This window comes from the organism of the source record quoted next, unplaced genomic scaffold (genome assembly GCF_019419815.1).
Source record: "Pyrus x bretschneideri cultivar Hongxiangsu unplaced genomic scaffold, Pyrus_bretschneideri_v1 Contig19, whole genome shotgun sequence".
In the NCBI taxonomy this organism is placed as follows: Eukaryota; Viridiplantae; Streptophyta; class Magnoliopsida; order Rosales; family Rosaceae; genus Pyrus; species Pyrus x bretschneideri.
The window spans coordinates 1,627,861-1,648,779 of NW_025999490.1; the positions used below are offsets into that span (position 1 = coordinate 1,627,861).

At 33.1% G+C, this 20,919-nt stretch overlaps 1 protein-coding gene across 1 annotated transcript; it reads left to right on the forward strand.

Annotated features, from left to right (window-relative positions):
- Positions 1–17,221: 17,221 nt before the first annotated feature.
- On the forward strand, positions 17,222–18,964 carry LOC103945085 (60S ribosomal protein L8-3). Its single transcript, XM_048582835.1, has 2 exons — positions 17,222–17,783; positions 18,433–18,964. The coding sequence occupies exons 1-2, from the start codon at positions 17,344–17,346 to the stop codon at positions 18,770–18,772; spliced, it is 780 nt and encodes a 259-aa protein (XP_048438792.1). The 5' UTR covers positions 17,222–17,343; the 3' UTR covers positions 18,773–18,964.
- Positions 18,965–20,919: the final 1,955 nt, after the last annotated feature.

Genomic DNA, 20,919 nt, shown 5'->3' on the forward strand with positions numbered 1-20,919 from the left:
AACTCAAAACAGGGCAAAATGAGGTGTTGGTGTTGAATGTTGGGGGTGGCTTTTGGCTTTTGGCTTTTGGGGTTTGAAAATAAAGAGAGAGAGAAGAGGCAAGGGCTTATAATAGCCCGATATTTCTCAGCGTGTTCATGCTTGAGGAGTTGTTTTTGTGCACAGTAATAGAAAAAGAGGGGCACAAATAAATGAACAATGATTGGCTTCTACTAAAAAAATTCATGAATTATAGAGTTTTATGTTTATTATCAAACTCGTTTATATTATAAGTCATTTTGTAAATATTATTTTTACAATATATAATTAAAACTAAAGTCGTTTAGTCAATTTGTTGTGGTAAATACAAATTGTAGCAATGATCCCTCAACTTTAATCAAATTGGAGCAATGGTCCATCAACTAAAAATTCATTACCATGGGTCCCTCAAATCATCAAAACGTGTAGATATGATCATTTTCATCAACTTTGTCAAAATTTTGTCAAAATGAGTTATATTGGAATGACTACTGCTGCAATTGAGTTAAAGTTGAGAGACCATTACTCCAATTGGGTTAAAGTTGAGGAACCATTTTTCCAGTTGAATTAAATTTGAGGGACCATTGATACAATTTTTATTATTTGATTTTTCATATTTGCTCCTTGATTTAGCCTCACATGCATGGCACATGACTCATTTTGACGATAAGTTCTAACAAAGTTGACGAAAATGACCATAGCTGCACGTTTTAATGAGTTAAGGGCCAATGGTAATGAATTTTTAGTTGAGAGACCATTGGTACAATTTACTCTTTTACCAATTCAATTCATCTATTCGATGACAAAACGGCTTTAATTTTAAGTGATTTTTTACAGATGTGATTGTTATATAGTGATTTGTAATATAAAGAGTTATGATCATAAGCATAAATTGGTAATTGGTAATGAATACTTTCGAGTAAGAATTCTTACTCATCTGTTGAATAGCGAAACATTATTCCAAAGAAATTCCTACACTTCAAAATTTCTAAAAACACAAAAAAAAAAATTAATAATAATAATAATAATAAAAAAAAATAATTTTGCATAGTTTTTTTTTTTTTTTTGGTGAGTTTTGTTAAAATTAAAACTCATATATTTTTAAAAGACAATATATCATATCTATTAAAACTCAGTCTCCCCAAAACTGTTCATCACCAGTGTTTGGACGGTTTTACCTCGGTTTTTCATGTGCTGAGAGTGTTCTTCAGTTTTTATCCAGTAAAAAAAATATTTTGCCCTTTTTGGTCACGCATCTTTCATCTCCGGTCTCTGTATTTCGTCCGTTTCTTCTTTTCTGCTTTACTTTTGCTTCACCTCTGTTTTTGCCATCTTCCTTTCGCTCTGTGTGTTTCTCGAATTCTCTCTTGCTTTCAAATCTTCAGTCCCTATATTGATTGAAGAAATCCTGATCTTTGTTTTTGGGAGTTTTTTTTAGTGAAGCTGTGTTTGTTTGTGAAGTTAGTTGTAAAACTAGGGTTTGGGAGTTTTTCTAGGAAATGATAAAAGTTGTTTCTAGGTTCTTAAATTTGCAATTGGCAGGCCAAAACCTCATAGTGTTTCTTTATTTTGCCGTTTGGGATTCTGCCGTTGTCCTTCAATTTCTACCCAGTTTGTGGGTCTATGTGGGAACCGCCTGTCTTGTATTTTTACTAAAAGGTGGATGACTAATTAATCATGCTTAAAACGGTTTCAAATTTAAGTGCAAAATGGAGCACATTGCTATTATTAACTTGACTAAACTTATAATTTCAAAAATTTAGAGTCTTTTCAATTAACCAAACTGAAAAAAAAATATTAAAAATCAAACTTTAAAAAAAAAAAAAAAAAAAACACTTTACAGAAATTTTGTTCAGAATCTTCTCTTTGTATCCCCAATCATCTGCTTTCTACCAAGAGCTGTCTTTTCAGCTTTGAATACGGCTCGAGTTCTGTACACCTACGCCAATTACAGGCCTCCACCGAACCACCCTTTCTCCTTCTTTTTCGCTAATTTTGTGGGACCCACCACTGTGTGGGACCCATGTCTTGAGACGGAATTTTAACCTTTTCTTTTCTTTTTTCAGGATATATATATATATATATATATATATTTTAACTTTTATTTTTGATAAACAACATATTATTCTGACTACCATATCAAAATTAGTCAAATATGCTACCAAAAATATAGAAGGAAAAACAATAAAATTAGCGAGATTGAGATATGATGTGCCCACAATTATTAAGTTCCTATTATTTCTTTGTCAAATTATAATTATTGGGTTCGTGGAAATTCGAACTCAAGAAAAGAAATTGGACATGTTGAAAAATTTGTTGCTAAATTTTGTATCTTTATGGAGATTTTTCTTTGTTAAATTACCAAAGGTTTACTAAATGATTTTATCAAATATAATTTATTTATTTATTAGTTTGGTGTGAGAAAATGACTGGGGTTTTGCACTTTTGGACCGTACTTGAAAATTCAATGCAAATGGTCCCCTTTATCCTTTTTGGACGCGTGTAGTCAAATTATAGTCTCCAATGAAGTGATTTTTTAGTGTGGCTGGATCACGGACACATATATCTATAAGTGGAATGACACTTGAAATAAAAATTACCTTACCTTATATATTAACATATGACATATTGTACCGTACTTCAGACATATTGAAAAATCTTCGTCAAATTGAATGTTGTGCAACTAATTAGAACTATGTTTTAGTGATATTTTAAAAAGGAAAACTAATGAAAAATGCTTGAAAACTTTGAGTTTTAATGATAAGGACAAAATAAAGGGTAAAATGAATAGTACTAGGATTGATTTTTAGTGTAAAAATGTGATTTTTCATTAAAGTGAACAGTACCGTGAACTTTTTGTTAAAAACTCCTTTATTTAAAATTACTTGCAAATAAAAAATCTCAAGTCGATTTATATGAATAACAAAATCGTGTTATATATATTTGCGTCGAATTCATTATACACCTCGTTATTGGTTACAGTCAAGAGGTCAAGAGGCGTTTGGTCTGGTTGACGCACACTAATAACTCTGTATCCATTGATATATTACGTGGTCTAGCACAATACCTCACCGTACAAAGTAGAACATCTCTCACTTCTTTAAAGTAAAATATCAACGGTGGCCGACTACAAGTCGTAACGACTTCTTCCTCTCATGACCAAGAAACAGGCTTGGCCAATGCATTCACAGCGAAAGTTGTTTCTCGATTACCTATGGGGAAATATTACTTGTGTTTTGTCAAAGTGTAAGGATGTTGAGTTTTTAAGTCACACTCACATGCGAGCATGTGCAGGTTTACAAGGCACTGCAAACATATCTGACATATATACTTGGGACACTTGTAACTTGTTGTTTCAACTTTGCCTCGTTAGTTTTCTTAATACATTTTTTAAGATTATTTTTATTTATTTTTAAAGCACCCATTTTAGTTAAATGACTCTGGAAATGTTAAGCATATTTATCTCATTTCAAAAATTAATTAAAAAACATTACATATTCTTATAAAGAGTTAGACTACTATCGACGTTACCGTTAAACTCACGGTAAAGTCAACTTTCCATTGCCCTTTCATTTCCAAACACTCACCAAGTATTGACACTTTTTATTTCGGTATACCAAACCTTCCTACCGATCTCTGACATTAGCGGTGGCCCATTTGCTCACGAGTCGGGTCGATACATAATTGTATGTGGCACCCCCCCCCCATCCCCATGCATGAACGGTGATCGAAGTGCCACTTCAAATTTCAAACACACCGAACACAAATTTTAGCCCTTCTATGTTTGCATGCAGTAGGAGGAGAATCTCGCACTTGCCGACATTATATATCATGGATAATTTCCTCTAATTCGTGCATTTTTTGGTATATAAAGAATACGGTCTTTTGACGTTATTATCTTACTTAAATTATAATATTTGTAATTTTATTTTGATAACATATTTAAGTTATGATATATCAGCTTCATTAACTACCCATATTATAAAATTAGGAATAACGCCCATTGCGGCTTTTGTTTTTGGTACCTATAAAAATTTCTCTTCTAATTCTTCCAAGTCCACGAACATTAATTTATTTCTAGTACCATACTATAATTAAGGTCAGTTGTCTTAATCACCCTAGTTTCAAGAGAATCAGGTGCGTGGAGTGGAATATAATAATATGTGATTGGCTAGGTGTCCTATTTTTTAATGCTTAAGTTGTAGTTAATTAACCAATTTGATGTTTACTTCTGGTCTGTATACTTGTCAATCTTTATTAACATTAAACATATTTTAAGTATATATTCAAGAGAAGGCTATAGTTTTCCGGATGTTGTTACAAAAAGGGTGATACTATTCACACACATATTTGGCTTTTGACATAAATTCCTTAACTTTTGACTATCGGATCGAATAAATTAAAAACGATTAAAGGATAAAAATTAACAAAGAGTAAGTAAAAAATAAAAATAATTGTGTGGATAGCACCACTTTTTACAGAAATGTTGCTTCACGATTACTAATCCTTTATTAATCACAATTTGCGATTACTTTATGTAAAGTAATCCATGCGTGTAAATAATTGGATGTACGTGATGACACGCACAATTGCATGTGCCCAGTTCTTTTCTGTTTGCTTTTAAATTATAAACCCTCTGTAAACAGCAAGAACACAACGCAAAGTAATGTAATGCCATATTTATTGGCACGTTCACTTTAATTTAATTACAAATTTGGGGATTTGCCATTTATAAATTTGGAAACTTGAACAACATCAAATAGATTATCTTTATGATCATATGCATGTGTGAGAGTGTGAGTTGATGACTTAATTTATGGTAACGTTCTTTAATTAGTGTTTTTTTTGCTTTCATTTTATATCGTTTTATAACAAGTAGAAAGAATTTGAGATTTTTTTTCTAACGTTGAAAAAAATAAATGAATTAGAAAGTCAATAAATAGTTGGCAATGTCAGCTCCAAATTTAATTTCGAGTGTGGCATAACTGCTGTTTATACACGCTATTCTGTTTATTTGTTTTGAAATTTACTGGGGCTAGCTTAATGGTATAATGATCGGTATAGTGATGAGTAAGAGTATCCTTAATTCAAGATAGTACTTGTGACTTCATATTACGTATAAATAAATTTTTTTTAGAAGTAGGATATAAATATTCATTGACAAATAAATAATAATTTCACTTATTTTTTCAGTTTTTGGCTTAAATATTCTACTAAGAATACATTTGTTACTCAATAAATCATAAAACCACTTCCAAACACCTTAAAAAGTTTTCCTTAATGCTCACGGAAAATATTTACAAAAATAAAAAAAAATTATTTTTGAACCAAAAAATGTGGGTTGACACTCACAATTTTTAGTCGGTTTTACAAATTCGTACATAAATCAGCGTTCAAACTATTTGTACTCACCTTCGCCTCATCGTGAAATTTTGAAAATTAAGGTAAGACTTTTCGTTGAGATTCTTGAGGGTGGAACCTTATTTGACAATGGTTTGGTCCTCACTATTGTATTTTTCACTTATTTTTTCAGTTTTCGGTTTAAATATTCAATTAAGTATGCATTTGTTGCTCAATAAATCATAAAATCGCTTCCAAACACCTTATAAAGTTTTCCTTAATGCCCGCAGAAAATATTTCGTAAAAATAAAATTTTCCATTTTTGACCAAAAAATATGGGTTAACACTCACGACTAGGGCTGGAAAAAAATCCCAAACCAAACCGAAAAAATCCTGAGCCCAAACCAAAAAAATCCCAAACTAAAACTATCCCGAAGTAATCGGTATAGGGTTGGTTTCCAAATCCCATTTGTTCGGTATTCCCGAAATCCATGTTTTGTTTCTTTAGCTTTTGTTTTCGGTTCCCACTTCCCAACTCAAAAGCAGGAGCCTTTTGGCTCCCACTAACAGAAGGCACAGAGAGCAGCATTCTTGGGGCAGTGAACAACACTCTTCGTGTTGAGAAGCAGGGAGACGAAGAGAGAAGAATGAGCTACTGTCGAAAACTCTCTCAGATCTTCGAAGCTCGACCCATCTCTTTCTCTATCCTTTCTGAAGCTTTCTCTGAATTAGGGTTTGAATGAGGATTTATAAATTAGGGATTTACGATTTAGAGCCTTTGATTGTTTGGATTTGGATTTGGATTTCTTGATTAATTTTATGTGGATTTGGTTGATTTAGATTTCTGGATTTCCATGGTCGATTTTTGCTTTGCATGTTCGATTTCTTTTCTGCTTCGCATGCTCGATCTGCAGGTTTAAATTGAATTAACAAGAAGCCAAATTTTTATTGAATTGAAAACTTAAACCGTACTGAAATCTCAAAAATATTTCAGGAATACCGAAATTTTGGTTTAGGATTAGGATTTGGATTTTCATCCCAAAAATGATCGGTTTGGGTTTCGGGATCCCATTTTCAGGACGGGATCCCACACCGATCAAGCCCTACTCACGGCTTTTAGTCGGTTTTGCAAATTCGTATATAAATCATCAGTCAATCTATTTATTTTCACCTTCGCCTCAATGTGAAGTTTTGAAAATTAAGGTGAGACTTTCCATTGAGATTCTTGAGGGTGGAACCCCATTTGACAATGTTTTCATCCTCGCTATTGTATTTTTCACTCATTGTTTTCTTCAATTTTTGGCTTAAATATTCCACTAACTATACATTTGTTGCTCATTAAATCATAAAACCGCTTTCAAACACTTTATAAAGTTTACCTTAATGCTCACAGAAAATATTTTGCAAAAATAAAGATTTGCATTTTTGACCAAAAAAACATGGGTGAACGTTCATTTAGTCGGTTTATAAATTCGTACATAGATCATCATTCAAACTATTTGTTCTCACATTCACCTCATTGTGAAATTTTGAAAATTAAGGTAAGATTTTCCGTTGAGATTCTTGAGGGGGGAACCCCATTTGACAACTTTTTGGACCTCACCATTGTATTTTTCACTTATTTTTTAAGTTTTTTGCTTAAATATTCTACAAAGTATACATTTGTTGCTCAATAAATCATAAAACCGTTTCCAAACACCTTATAAAGTTTTGCTTAAATCTCGTGGAAAATATTTCACAAAAATAAAAAAAATTCATTTATGACAAAAAAATGTGGGTGTTAACACTCGGTTTTGCAAATTCGTACATAAATCACCGTTCAATCTATTCATTTTCACCTTCGCCTCAATGTTTTGAAAATTAAGGTGAGACTTTCTATTGAGATTCTTGAGGGTGGAACCCCATTTGACAATGTTTTGGTCCTCACTATTTTTCACATATTTTTTAAGTTTTCGGGTTAAATATTCTACTAAATATACATTTGTTGCTCAATAAATCATAAAACCGCTTCTAAACACCTTATAAAGTTTTCATTAATGCTCGTGGAATATATTTCGCAAAAATAAAAAATTTCATTTTTGACCAAAAAAACTTGGGTTAACACTCACGATTTTTAGTCGGTTTTTCAAATTCGTACATAAATCATCGTTCAAACTATTTGTTTTCACCTTCGCGTCATCGTGAAATTTTGAAAATTAAGGTAACCGTTGAGATTCTTGAGGGTGGTACCCCATTTGACAATGTTTTGGTCCTCACTATTGTATTTTTCACTTATTTTTTCAGTTTTCGGCTTAAATATTCTACTAATTATACATTTGTTGCTCAATAAATCATAAACTGCTTCCAAACTCCTTATAAAGTTTTCCTTAATGCTCGCAGAAAATATTTCGCAAAAATAAATATTTGCAATTTGACCAAAAAAACGTGGGTCTCACGATTTCTAGTCGGTTTTACAAATTTGTACATAAATCATCGTTCATATTATTTGTTCTCACCTTCGCCTCATCATGAAATTGTGAAAATTAAGGTAAGACTTTCCATTTTGATTCTCGAGGGTAGAACCTCATTTAAAAATGTTTTGGTCCTCACTATTGTATTTTGAAGTTTTTGGCTTAACTATTCTACTAAGTATACATTTGTTGGTTAATAAATCATAAAACCAATTCCAAACACCTTATAAAGTTTTCCTTAATGCTCGCGGAAAATATTTCGTAAAAATAAAAAATTTCATTTTTGACAAAAAAAACATGGGTTAACACTCACTGCTTTTAGTTGGTTTTGCAAATTTGCGCATAAATCACCGGTCAATCTATTTATTTTCACCTTCACCTCACCGTGAAGTTTGAAAATTAGTAATACTTTACATTATATTCTTGTGGGTGGAACGCAATTTTAACAATGTTTTGGGCCTCACTACTATATTTTCCCTTTATTTTTTTGTTTTCGAATTTAAATAGTCTACTAAATATACATTTGTTGCTCAATAAATCGTAAATCCGCTTCCAAATGCCTTATAAAGTTTTCTTAATGCTCGTAGAAAATATTTTTAGTTGGTTTTTGACAAAAAAAGTGGGTTACACACTAACAATTTTTAGTTGGTTTTTACAAATTTGTATATAAATCGCCGTTCGAACTATTTATTTTCATCTTCACCTCACCGTGAAATTTGAAAATTAAATTAATACTTTCCATTAATATTCTTGAGGGTGGAACCGTATTTTAACAATGTTTTCGGCCTCACTACTATAATTTTCACTTATTTTTTTAGTTTTCGATATAAATACTCTACTAAATATACATTTGTTGCTCAATAAATCGTAAATCTGCTTCCAAATGCCTTATAAAATTTTCCTTAATGGTCATTGAAAATATTTTGCGAAAATAAAAATATTGCAATTTTGACAAAAAACTGGTTTTAGTCAGTTTCTACAACTTCGTACATAAATCGTTATTAATTTTTCACCTTCGCCTCACCATGAAGTTTGAAGATTATAGTAATACTTTTTGTTATATTCTTGAGGGTGGAATGTCATTTTAACAATGTTTTGGGCCTCCCTACTATATTTTTCACTTATTTTTTTAGTTTTCGACTTAAATAGTCTACTAAATATATATTTGTTGCTCAATAAATCGTAAACTTGCTTCCAAATAAATAAGGGAAGTGTTATTGCAATCCAAAACTTTCATTCTACACTCCTCACAAGTGTATTTTTCTTTCTAAATATAGAAAGTTTGGAGTGTAGAATGAGAAATTTGGAGTGCCAATAACAATTCCCATAAATAAATGAAATAGAAAAGGATACGATCAGTACTTTTCTACCGATTTTATGTAAGAACTGTCGCTAGAATGTTAGCAACAATTCCCAAAATGAATCGCTAGCTTCATACCAAACCCCTCTTTTCAATTTTTTCTTTTTAGTTTTTTAGTTTTTGTTTTTTGCTTTTGTTCGTTTTAGTTCTCTTATCATAACAACAAACTATCAAACTCATATTCTTCAAAAAAAAATATTTCATGTAAAATCTATTATTGTATATATTTAAACACTTGTAATCAACGATTTAAAACTTAAATTTAAAGATATTTGAATTTAATAGTGGTTACTCAGATAAAATAATGTACGAAGAAAAAACTCAAAGGAATAAACAAAAAAGCAGAAAATAAATAAAGGTAAGACTTTCCGTTCAATCTATTTATTTTCACCTTTGCCTCACCGTGAAGTTTTGAAAATTAAGGTAAGACTTTCCGTTAAAATTCTTGAGGGTAGAACCCTATTTTTGGGTCTCACAACTATATTTTTCACTTATTTTTTTAGTTTTCAGCTTAAATATTCTACTAGATATACATTTGTTGCTGAATACATCGTAAATCCACTTCCACATGCCTTACAAAGTTTTCCATTATGCTCATGGAAAATGTTTCATGAAAATAAAAAATTTATATTTTTGACAGAAAATGTGGTTCACACTCACATTTTTAGTCCGTTTTGCAAATTCGTACATAAATCGTCGTCTAATCTATTCATTTTCACCGTTGCCTCATCGTGAAGTTTTGAAAATTAAGGTTAGACATTCCATTGATATACTTGAGGGTGGAACCCAATTTTAACAATGGTTTAGGCCTCACTACTATATTTTTCACTTATTTTTTTAGTTTTCGCCTTAAATAGTCTACTAAATATCCATTTGTTGATCAATAATCCGTACATCTGCTGCCAGCTAACTTACAAAATTTTCCTTAATGCTCACGGAAAATATTTCACAAAAATAAAATATTTGCATTTTTTTACAAAAAACGTGGGTTAACACTCACAGTTTTTAGTTGATTTTTACAAATTCGTACATAAATCGTCGTTCAAACTATTTATTTTCACCTTCGCTTACTCTTGAAGTTTGAAAATTACAGTAGTACTTCTTGTTATATTCTTCAGGGTGGAACCCCATTTTAACAATGTTTTAGGACTCACTACTATATTTTTCACTTATTTTTTTAGTTTTCGATTTAAATAGTCTACTAAATATCCATTTGTTGCTCAATAAATTGTAAATACGCTTTCAAATGCCTTGTAAAATTTTCCTTAATGCTCTTGGAAAATTTTCGAGAAAATAAAAAATTTGCTTTTTTGACAAAAAAAACGTGTGTTAACATTCGTTGTTTTTGGTCAGTTTTTACAAATTCGTACATAAATCGTCATTCAAACTATTTATTTTTACATTCACCTCACCGTGATGTTTAAAAATTATAGTAATTCTTTTTGTTGTATTCTTGAGGGTGGAACCCAATTTTAATAATGTTGTGGGCCTCACAACTATATTTTTCACTTATTTTTTTAGTTTTTGACATAAATAATTTACTAAATATACATTTGTTGCTCAATAAATTGTAAATCCACTTCCAAATGCCTTATAAATTTTCCTTAATGCTCATGGAAAATGTTTCGCTAAAATAAAAAATTTGCCTTTTTGACAAAAAACATGGGTGTTACACTCACCGTTTTTTGTCATTTTTTACAAATTTGTACATAAATCATTGTTCAAACTATTTATTTTCACCTTCGCCTCACCGTTAAGTTTGAAAATTAAAGTAATACTTTCTGTTAACATTCTTGAGGGTGGATCCTTATTTTAACAACGTTTTGGGCCTCACAACTATATTTTTCACTTATTTTTTAAGTTTTTGACTTAAATACTCGACTAAATATACATTTATTGCTCAATAAATCGTAAATCCGCTTCCAAATGCCTTATAACATTTTCCTTAATGCTCAAAGAAAATATTTAGCGAAAATAAAAAATTTGCATTTTAACAAAAAAACGTGGGTAAATACTGACTGGTTTTAGTTAGTTTTTACAAATTCGTACATAAATTGTCGTACATACTATTTATTTTTACCTTCACTGCACCGTGAAGTTTGAAAATTATAGTAATACTTTACATTATATTCTTGTGGGTGGAATGCAATTTTAACAATGTTTTGGGTCTCACTACTATATTTTTCCTTTATTTTTTTTGTTTTCGATTTAAATAGTCTACTAAACATACATTTGTTGCTCAATAAATCGTAAATCCGCTTCCAAATGCCTTATAAATTTTTCTTAATGCTCGCAGAAAATATTTCGCAAAAATAAAAAAAATTTGCATTTTTGACAAAAAACGTGGGTGTTGACAATTTTTAGTCGTTTTTTACAAATTCGTATATAAATTGATGTTCGAACTATTTATTTTCACCTTCACCTCACCGTGAAATTTAAAAATTAAATTAATACTTTCCGTTAATATTCTTGAGGGTGGAACCGTATTTTAACAATGTTTTCGGCCTCACTACTATAATTTTCACTTATTTTTTTAGTTTTCGACATAAATACTCTACTAAATATACATTTGTTGTTCAATAAATCGTAAATCCACTTCCAAATGCCTTATAAAATTTTCCTTAATGGTCATTGAAAATATTTTGCAAAAATAAAAATGTTGCAATTTTGACAAAAAACGGTTTTTGGTCAATTTCTACAAATTCGTACATAAATCGTTGTTAATTTTTCACAATCGTTGTTAATTTTTCACTTTCGCCTCACCATGAAGTTTGAAGATTATAGTAATACTTTTTGTTATATTCTTAAGGGTGGAACGCCATTTTAACAATGTTTTGGGCCTCCCTACTATATTTTCACTTATTTTTTTAGTTTTCAACTTAAATAGTCTACTAAATATACATTTGTTGCTCAATAAATTGTAAACTTGCTTCCAAATAAATAAATAAAATAAAAAATGATACGATCAGTACTTTGGTACCGATTGTTCACCATAACTGTCGCTAGCGTATTAGCAACAGTTCCACAAACGAATCGCTAGCTTCATACCAAACCCCTCTTTTCAATTTTTTCTTTTTAGTTTTTTAGTTTTGTTTTTTGCTTATGTTTTGTTTTAGTTCTTTTACCATAACAACAAACTATCAAACTCATATTCTTCAAAATATATTTTTTCATGCAAACTCTATTATCGTACATATTTAAACACTTGTAATCAATGATTTAAAACCTAAATTTAAAGATTTTTGAATTTAATAGTGGTTACTCAGATAAAGTAATGTATGAAGAAAAAACTCAAAGGAATAAACAAAAAAGCAGAAAATAAATAAATAAAAAATGGAATTGGGAAAGATCGGTACCACGCTACCGATCATCGCCCAGTCATATTTAAATCATCGTTAAATCTATTTATTTTCACCTTTGCCTCACCGTGAAGTTTTGAAAATTAAGGTAAGACTTTCCGTTAAAATTCTTGAGGGTAGAACCCTATTTTTGGGTCTCACAACTATATTTTTCACTTATTTTTTTAGTTTTCAACTTAAATATTCTACTAGATATACATTTGTTGCTGAATACATCGTAAATCCACTTCCACATGCCTTACAAAGTTTTCCATTATGCTCATGGAAAATGTTTCGCGAAAATAAAAAATTTACATTTTTGACAGAAAATGTGGGGTCACACTCACGTTTTAGGTCCGTTTTGCAAATTCGTACATAAATCATCATCCAATCTATTCATTTTCACCTTCGCCTCGTCGTGAAGTTTTGAAAATTAAGGTTAGACATTCCATTGATATTCTTGAGGGTGGAACCCAATTTTAACAATGTTTTGGGTGACACACCCCAACCCGAAATGTCCACCTGGACTCTGTATCGAGCTGTGCTAGCCGACACTAGTGTTAGAGTAAATGTAGAAATTTAGAGAATAATTCGAATGATGACTTTGAGGTAGGACTTGAATTGTTTCCTTAAAGTATTATTTGCCCTCACTCGAATGAGTTTGCTAAAGGGTTCTTGGCAAATCACTTACGAGATACAGGTCTCGTTTTAGCTCTGTCACAAAAAACCGTCTCCAACTGATGACCAAACATAATTTATTATTTAAATTTTAAAACTACAACAACTTAAATTCAAATCCAACAACAACTTAAATTTAAAAACTACAACGGTAACTGGCCCAAAAACCAAAAAAATTAGAACTTAAATTTAATAATGGTTTAGGTATTTATAGGGGAAAAAATTAGAATTTTTAAGAATTAAAAAAAAAAAAATACAACGGCTAGTCAACTAGCCATTGGATTCAAATTTTTGTTTAAGCATTCCTGTCGGTTATATCCGACATGATTGCTTTGATTTTCTGGCCAGCCCTTTGACCCTTTCAGATTTTGTGGGGCCCATGAGCCCTCTTACCTAGCTTTCGGTTGGAGATAGTTTTAGGGTTATTTTCGGCCCTCTCGCTCTCTGGACACTTCGGTTGGAGATGGCCTAATTTGTTATCATCAATCTCTCGTAATCTCATTCTCTTCAAAGAAATTGTATGCTTATATAGACGTGACTGGCGAATCATTGTACTATATTCTTAAATTTTAAACGATTTACCCATTATTGTTAATTTTTTTTTAACAACCCATTATCGTTATTAAATTCAACAATACATGTTCGTTTTAGATTTACGGATGATCCCACAATAATCTCTAGTTTCATCAAGCCCCTCGTATTCTTGATAGATTCCGTCTTGCCGCCCCACGTGAGTTGCATCTTGGAATGAACAAAGGTCTTTAGAGTCACACCCTTGCACACTAATTATTCTTGAAACAAATTATTCTAAACAAAGGACATGAATTTTTATTTTTTTTTTACTATAAATGTGGGATAAAATTTGCTAAATCATGTGAAAACACGAACGTTTGCCAATACTTAATAAATTAAGTATAAATTTTTAGTGTGATCAAATTGATGGAGTTATATTTCACATTATATGATATAGATGAACGGTATGCCAGATATTCTATTTTTTTTTCGGTGAAATGCTTGTTATTACAATATTTAGTGCTATAAATTAATTAATTAAGAACTTTCTCACTACATATAAATTCAAAAATCTAAGAGACGCTAGACATTAGTGAGGCGGCCGGCTAGAACCTAGCAGCTAGGCACTAGTTTGGCATGGATTATGGAGTTCCTCATGACCATCTATATGGTTTGGGCCTTGAAGTTGGAGACCGTTGTGATCTCAAATCCGCTTACACACTTTGGGCTTTTTCCAATTTTCACATTTTGGGCCCAACGTCATATATTTCACATTAGGGGTTTTATGATGCGTTTGTTGCACCGAACTAACTAGACTAAGCTGGACTAACTTAATAAAGCGTTTGGTGCAGTGTCGGACTAAGAAGCAGGATAATGAAAATAATACTATCACCAGTTTGGTGTTTGCTCGAACTGAGACTAAATTATTATTCTGATTTAATTTCTTTTTATTTAAAGATATTATCAAAATTAATAATATTAAATGAGAGTATGACTCAATAAAAAGTACAAAATCCAAATTTCTTGCCAACGAAAGAAACATACATGATTCAAGAGTAGTATTGCTCCAAACATCAATATAACAAAGGTGTTTTCCTAACAATTGATGGGGTTTATAATGCTTTTCTTAATTATTCACCTTTGGTTTGATTGCATTCAATCCTAAGACCACAATGATGCTTGAGCGCGCATTGGCAAATAGATAGCCGAGCCTTGATCATTGCTACATTTGGATTCAAGCACGTAAATTGCTTGCTCCAACTAGTTTGAAGAAAACCAATAACAATATGCAAAAGGAAGAGATTATGAATATACCTCAAGCAAAGTACACAACGTTTGGAGCAAAGGATTGTCAAAAGTGAAGCAACAAGTTTTAGCTGAGGGAACGTAAATTTAAATGTTGTGATACAGACAAAATTTTGCTATTCTAACTAATTTATTGACTAGACTAAAACACAAGCTTGTGTAGGCTACATGAATACGACAGTCCTCTTGCACTGCTGATCCTCTGAATTGACTCCTTACATGAACATATTGTTACAAACAATCAAAATCGATTGAATCAATACCACGCCTTTTGTTGCTCTAGCAAGCAAGTTGGTGCCTGCACATGTAACAACTTGCTGCATCAAAACTGCTATTTATGACTCTGCTACGATGGCTGAATCTAATCTCACTGAAGCAACTGTTGGAGCTTTATTACTTCTTGTTGCTGTTCCGGAGACAATGAACTCAGTTTTTCTGGTGTAAGGCTCAAAACTTGTTGTAGTAGAGCAGACTCCACCCCAGGTGGAAGCTCAGGTTGAGAAAGATTAACCATGATGTCAGATACTCAGATCAAAGGACTGCATGTTGTAAGCATCGTGTAGTAAATAGAACATAAATTGGTTAAAAATGGATAAAATGCAAATAATCCGCAACTACCTCAACCTTAAAGTCTCAACATTGCTGCAGACTGTAGTTGGTGGATATGTTTCACACACCATAGCTAAGTATATTAATCAGAGAACAAATTTGGCAACATCTCAAATACGGTGCTCTTAGAAATCAAGTGAAACTTTTATATCCATAACAAATTGATATAGATGCACATTTGTTTAGAAATCTCAATAATGTCTCTGTACCATAGTATCTAGAACATGATTATATGTGAAAACCTGAAAACTCAGCACGTTCAAATAAATGGAATCAAGCAATGCATGAACACAACCAAATATGAAAAACCAGAGAAAGAGGAATCCTCAGTCTGAGGAGGAGGAGGTCTATAGTTTACCCTCAATGCCCTGCCATCAAGTTCCTACCAAATGCAATGAAGTCTTTCTTATATACGATATAAGCCTTTCTTAGATACGATATACAAGGTTCTCATGAATGCAATACAACCAAATGACGGCAAGACTCAGCAAAATAAATACGGAACTCAACCAATCACTACACTAAAAAACCAACATCAAGAAATGCAACACAAAGCTACAAAACAAAATAACCTTTTCATAATGAAATAAACATCGACCAAGTTTCAAACGTCAATCAATAAAATTGTTTTCACGATAATGCCATGAAACTCTTGCTAACATAGTTATATACAACAAACAGGGTTTCTCAACTTGACCTGTAACCAATGACTTCAACTCAAAACAATCAACACGGTAATAAGTAATCGCAACCATAAAAAAAATACACACTGCAAAGGCCAGAGACTAAGCTCCATCAAACATTTCTTTAGTAAGACAAATCGAAAGCAAGTTTCGACAAATGAATGTTAATAAATACGATTACAAATAAAGTACCAATTCGCAAATCACAAACTTTCACATATATAAGAAAATATGAACAAATGGTTAGACTTAAATATGAAGACTTACATAGTCGTTTAGCTGGCGAGCAACATATTCAGCTTCTTGAACACTTGACATAGTCAGAAACCCAAATCCTCTGCTTATTTTGATCATCTTATCATATATCACCTGTTAAAAACCTTCCAAATTTAACCCACAAAGCACTAAACCACCAACTACCGATTTCACTTTTCACCCAAATTTCAAGTAAAATTTACAAAATTTTAAGTGAAAACAAGGAATTAACTTGACCAACCGGACATTTCTGGCATTCTCGAAGATACTAGCGAGTTGAGCGCTACCGACGTTGAAGGGAGGGTTACCCACGAAGAGTTTGTGGTCAGGGAATGCCTCTTTGTTGTCACTGAGAACTTCCTTGTCCTGCTCGAACTCAGACGAGACGGTGAAGTCATGAAGGAGATGGGAGATGGCGAATGTGCGAAGGAGAAAAAGATGGATGGATCAGCTGCGATAGAGGACGGGACTAGGAGTCTGCTCGAAATCGAGGGCTCTCGCTAAGAACGGCTAGCCAGGCGTTCAGTCGGAGCGAGTCCCCTTTAGTCTCATTAACTTTTATCCGTGTAAATAACAAACACCAGACTGGACTATCATTTAGTTTAGTCCAGTCCAATGAATGCTAGTGAAGGCAAACAAACATACCCTTCGAGAGTTTGGAACTTTGGAGGCTGTTCGCTTCAACTGCAATACACGTCTATCCTGAGCCTTATAAAAGCAAACACAAATTCTAGGGTTTTTGGGAACACCATTTCGCGCGGCCGCTAGTAGCAGAAAAATCACTCACCGGCGCCATGGGGAGGGTCATCCGAGCTCAGCGTAAGGGTGCGGGTTCCGTGTTCAAGTCTCACACCCACCACCGAAAGGGTCCGGCGCGCTTCCGTAGCCTCGACTTCGGCGAGCGCAACGGCTACCTCAAGGGTGTAGTCACCGAGATCATCCACGATCCCGGTCGCGGTGCCCCGTTGGCCCGCGTCAGCTTCCGCCATCCGTTTAGGTACAAGAAGCAGAACGAGCTCTTCGTCGCCGCCGAGGGAATCTACACCGGTCAGTTCATCTACTGTGGGAAGAAGGCCAATTTGGTGGTCGGAAATGTGTTGCCTCTCAGATCGATCCCGGAGGGAGCCGTCGTCTGTAACGTCGAGCACCATGTTGGGGACCGCGGAACCCTCGCTAGGGCGTCTGGTGATTACGCCGTTGTTATCAGCCACAATCCTGACAACGATACTTCCAGGTCTATATGCATCTCTCTCTGTTCATGTTATTTCCTTTAGATTCATGCTAAATTACTATTATATTTGTTAATTGGATTTCGATAATTGCAGTTCAAATGTACATTGTTATTGAGATACCAATTTCTCATATGATTGCAATTTGCATGTAGATATGTGATTTCTGATTCAAGCACAAAAATTGTATCTTCGTTCATTTGCTGAACTGGTTTGGGTTTAGTTGTAGGGTTTATCACGCGGTATGCTGTTGGGTCAGTATTCGAGAGATGAATGATTCTTTTGGAAGAAATTGGTTGCATTGATCTTATGATTCTGGAACTTATGAAACGAATCTCGGGTTTTATGATTGTTGTGTACAGTACTAATTAATCGAATGTGATTACCACATTCGACTTTTTGCTTTCATTGTGAACAATAGAGAATTTGCTTTTTAACAAGATATGCTTATTTGGTTGTATTGTTGTGAAGAATGTGAAATTAAGAAAGAGTAGTGTGAAATTGTTTCTTTATCTACTGCTTGTCATAAATTTTTTGAATGATTGACCCTTTGTGATTGTGAAATCTCATACGCTGAGTAATGATTACGTTTATCTGCTAGTTTATGGTATTTTTGAGGTGTGTTAACAATTGTGTTTCCACTGGTTCTAACAGGATCAAATTGCCATCTGGTGCCAAGAAGATTGTTCCCAGCGGATGCCGTGCGATGATTGGGCAGGTAGCAGGTGGAGGAAGAACAGAAAAGCCAATGCTCAAGGCTGGCAATGCTTACCACAAGTTCAGAGTGAAGAGGAACTGCTGGCCCAAGGTTCGTGGTGTGGCTATGAACCCGGTCGAGCATCCTCACGGAGGAGGTAATCACCAGCATATTGGACATGCTAGCACAGTCAGGCGTGACGCTCCTCCTGGGCAGAAGGTTGGTCTCATTGCCGCTAGGAGGACTGGTCGTCTCAGAGGACAAGCTGCTGCCAACATATCTAAGGCAGACAAGTGATGAGATTACATTTTGTTGTTTTATTTTATCCAAGACTAGTTTGGTGCATTTTGTGGAGGAAGTTTTGTTTGGTTGGATCATTTAATGTTTGTTGCTTAACATATTATGAGTTCAAAATGTTGGGTAAATGAGTTAATTATGATCCAAGCTCGATACCAAAGTTTGTTGCTGAATATATTGTCGGTTGAACAAGCGTTTGGTGCATTTTGGGATGTTTTGGTTTTTGTGTCTATTGAAGCTAAAACCCCTATTTATTCAATTAGTCATTTTATTCAAGAAAGGAACGGTTATTGGTATTTCAAAAATCTTATTTTGCATTCCTTATAAGTGTATTTTTATATGTGAAATATAGGAAGTTTGGAGTGAAAAATGAGAATTTTGAAGTACTAATAACAATTATCTTCAAGAAATATAGGGTAAACAAGTCAAATATGATCCAAGCTCGATATAAACTCCAATTGTATCTTGTCGATTGGAGGATAGTGTTGTTCACGCATTTTTTTTTTACCTTTCACAAGCCTATATATCTTTTTGGCATTTCTAGACCCTCTAATGTCTTTTGAGCATTGGATTAAGAAATTAAAAATAGTTCTTTATCTTTCGAGTGTCTTCTCAGCTCGATGAAAAAGGAGTTGCATCTTACGAACTCGTTGATAATGATTTTGACCTAGTTCGAGACCTAATGAAAGTAAATAGCCTTTCAACGAGTTACAAAAATAAATTACAGTTATTTTTGTGATGGTCAAATGACATTGTTTTTCCGCCGTTCGCTAATAACGGACATCACCCAGCAGAGCCATGGGAAGAGTCAACAGAGCTCATCATAAGGGTGCTGGCTCGTCTTCAAGTTCCACACTCGCTACCGTAAAAGTTCAACCTTCTTAACGGGTTTGGAGGGTGGTTATGGACAATGTACATAAATGTCTTTTACTTATGTTGTTTTTTCTTGATAAATAATAAGTTCTTTGACATGTCGATCTTTTATATGTTTAATTGCTTCAAGTATCTCACCTATTTATGCGTATTATGAGAATCATCTTTTAAGATTGATGGCGCATATGTTTACTTATATATATATATATATCACAATCAATCAATGAAACCATAAATCATGTTAATTTCATTGCAGAATCTTGCATGCCAGACCTATGGCATCGTGAAAAATTAGGACGTTAAATTCTATAAAATCAGGTAAAAAATCTTGAAATAAATCATGCAATTGTTGAAAAAAAGTCTAATTGCTATATTTAATAAATAAATAAAAGAAAAGAAATAATCGTGCAATAATTAAGTATACAATTTAATGCATGGACATGAACAACTAATTTTAAAAGAAGGATAAATTACATTTTACCTCTTCAGGTTTGGGGTTGATTGCAACCTCATACAACATCTTTTAAACATTTCACTTTCATACATTTACTTATCATTTTATTTCAATTTAATACCTTCTCCCTCTCCTACACTCTCTTCACCGCCCCTCCCTTCTCTCTTCCCAAGTCAACCAGCACCCAACCCTAATCCCCAAAATTTTATTGGCCCCAATTTTATCCCTAACTGATGACACGGTTCATTTAACACATTTGTCTTATGTTCTCAGGGAAGAACATTCAAGAACCAAAGAGTAGTAGTTATTGAAATTTTGAGACATGATGGAGCCTCCGAAAGGCAAAGGATTGGGTCAACAGATCTAACACAGCTGAGGAAAGAGCAGGCAAAGTCAGTGGTTGCATGACCGAAGATGACGAAGATTGAGATGAATGATGAAATTGATGATGTAATGATTAAATGATCATAAAACATTTAATTATCATTCCCCGAAAGAGAATTTTATACTAAAATTGGTGTCCATATGAGTATGACAGGCAACGACGTTAGTGAGAAATGTGGGCACAACTAAGAGGGATAATGTAAGAGTTTTGAATTTGAGAAATAAGAATAAAATATAGAAAAGTTGTTACTATTTATATACACACCAATGCGATAAGGCTTGTTTTTGTCACTATAGAGACTAAGGGTTTGCCACCAACGTTTGTGCTCAATCTTTGTAACAAAAACGAATGTAGTGCAATAATTAGGAGGGATATCACCACATCTTAATTAGGCTGATCTTCTCTTATGCAATTGTCGTATCACATGAGACAACA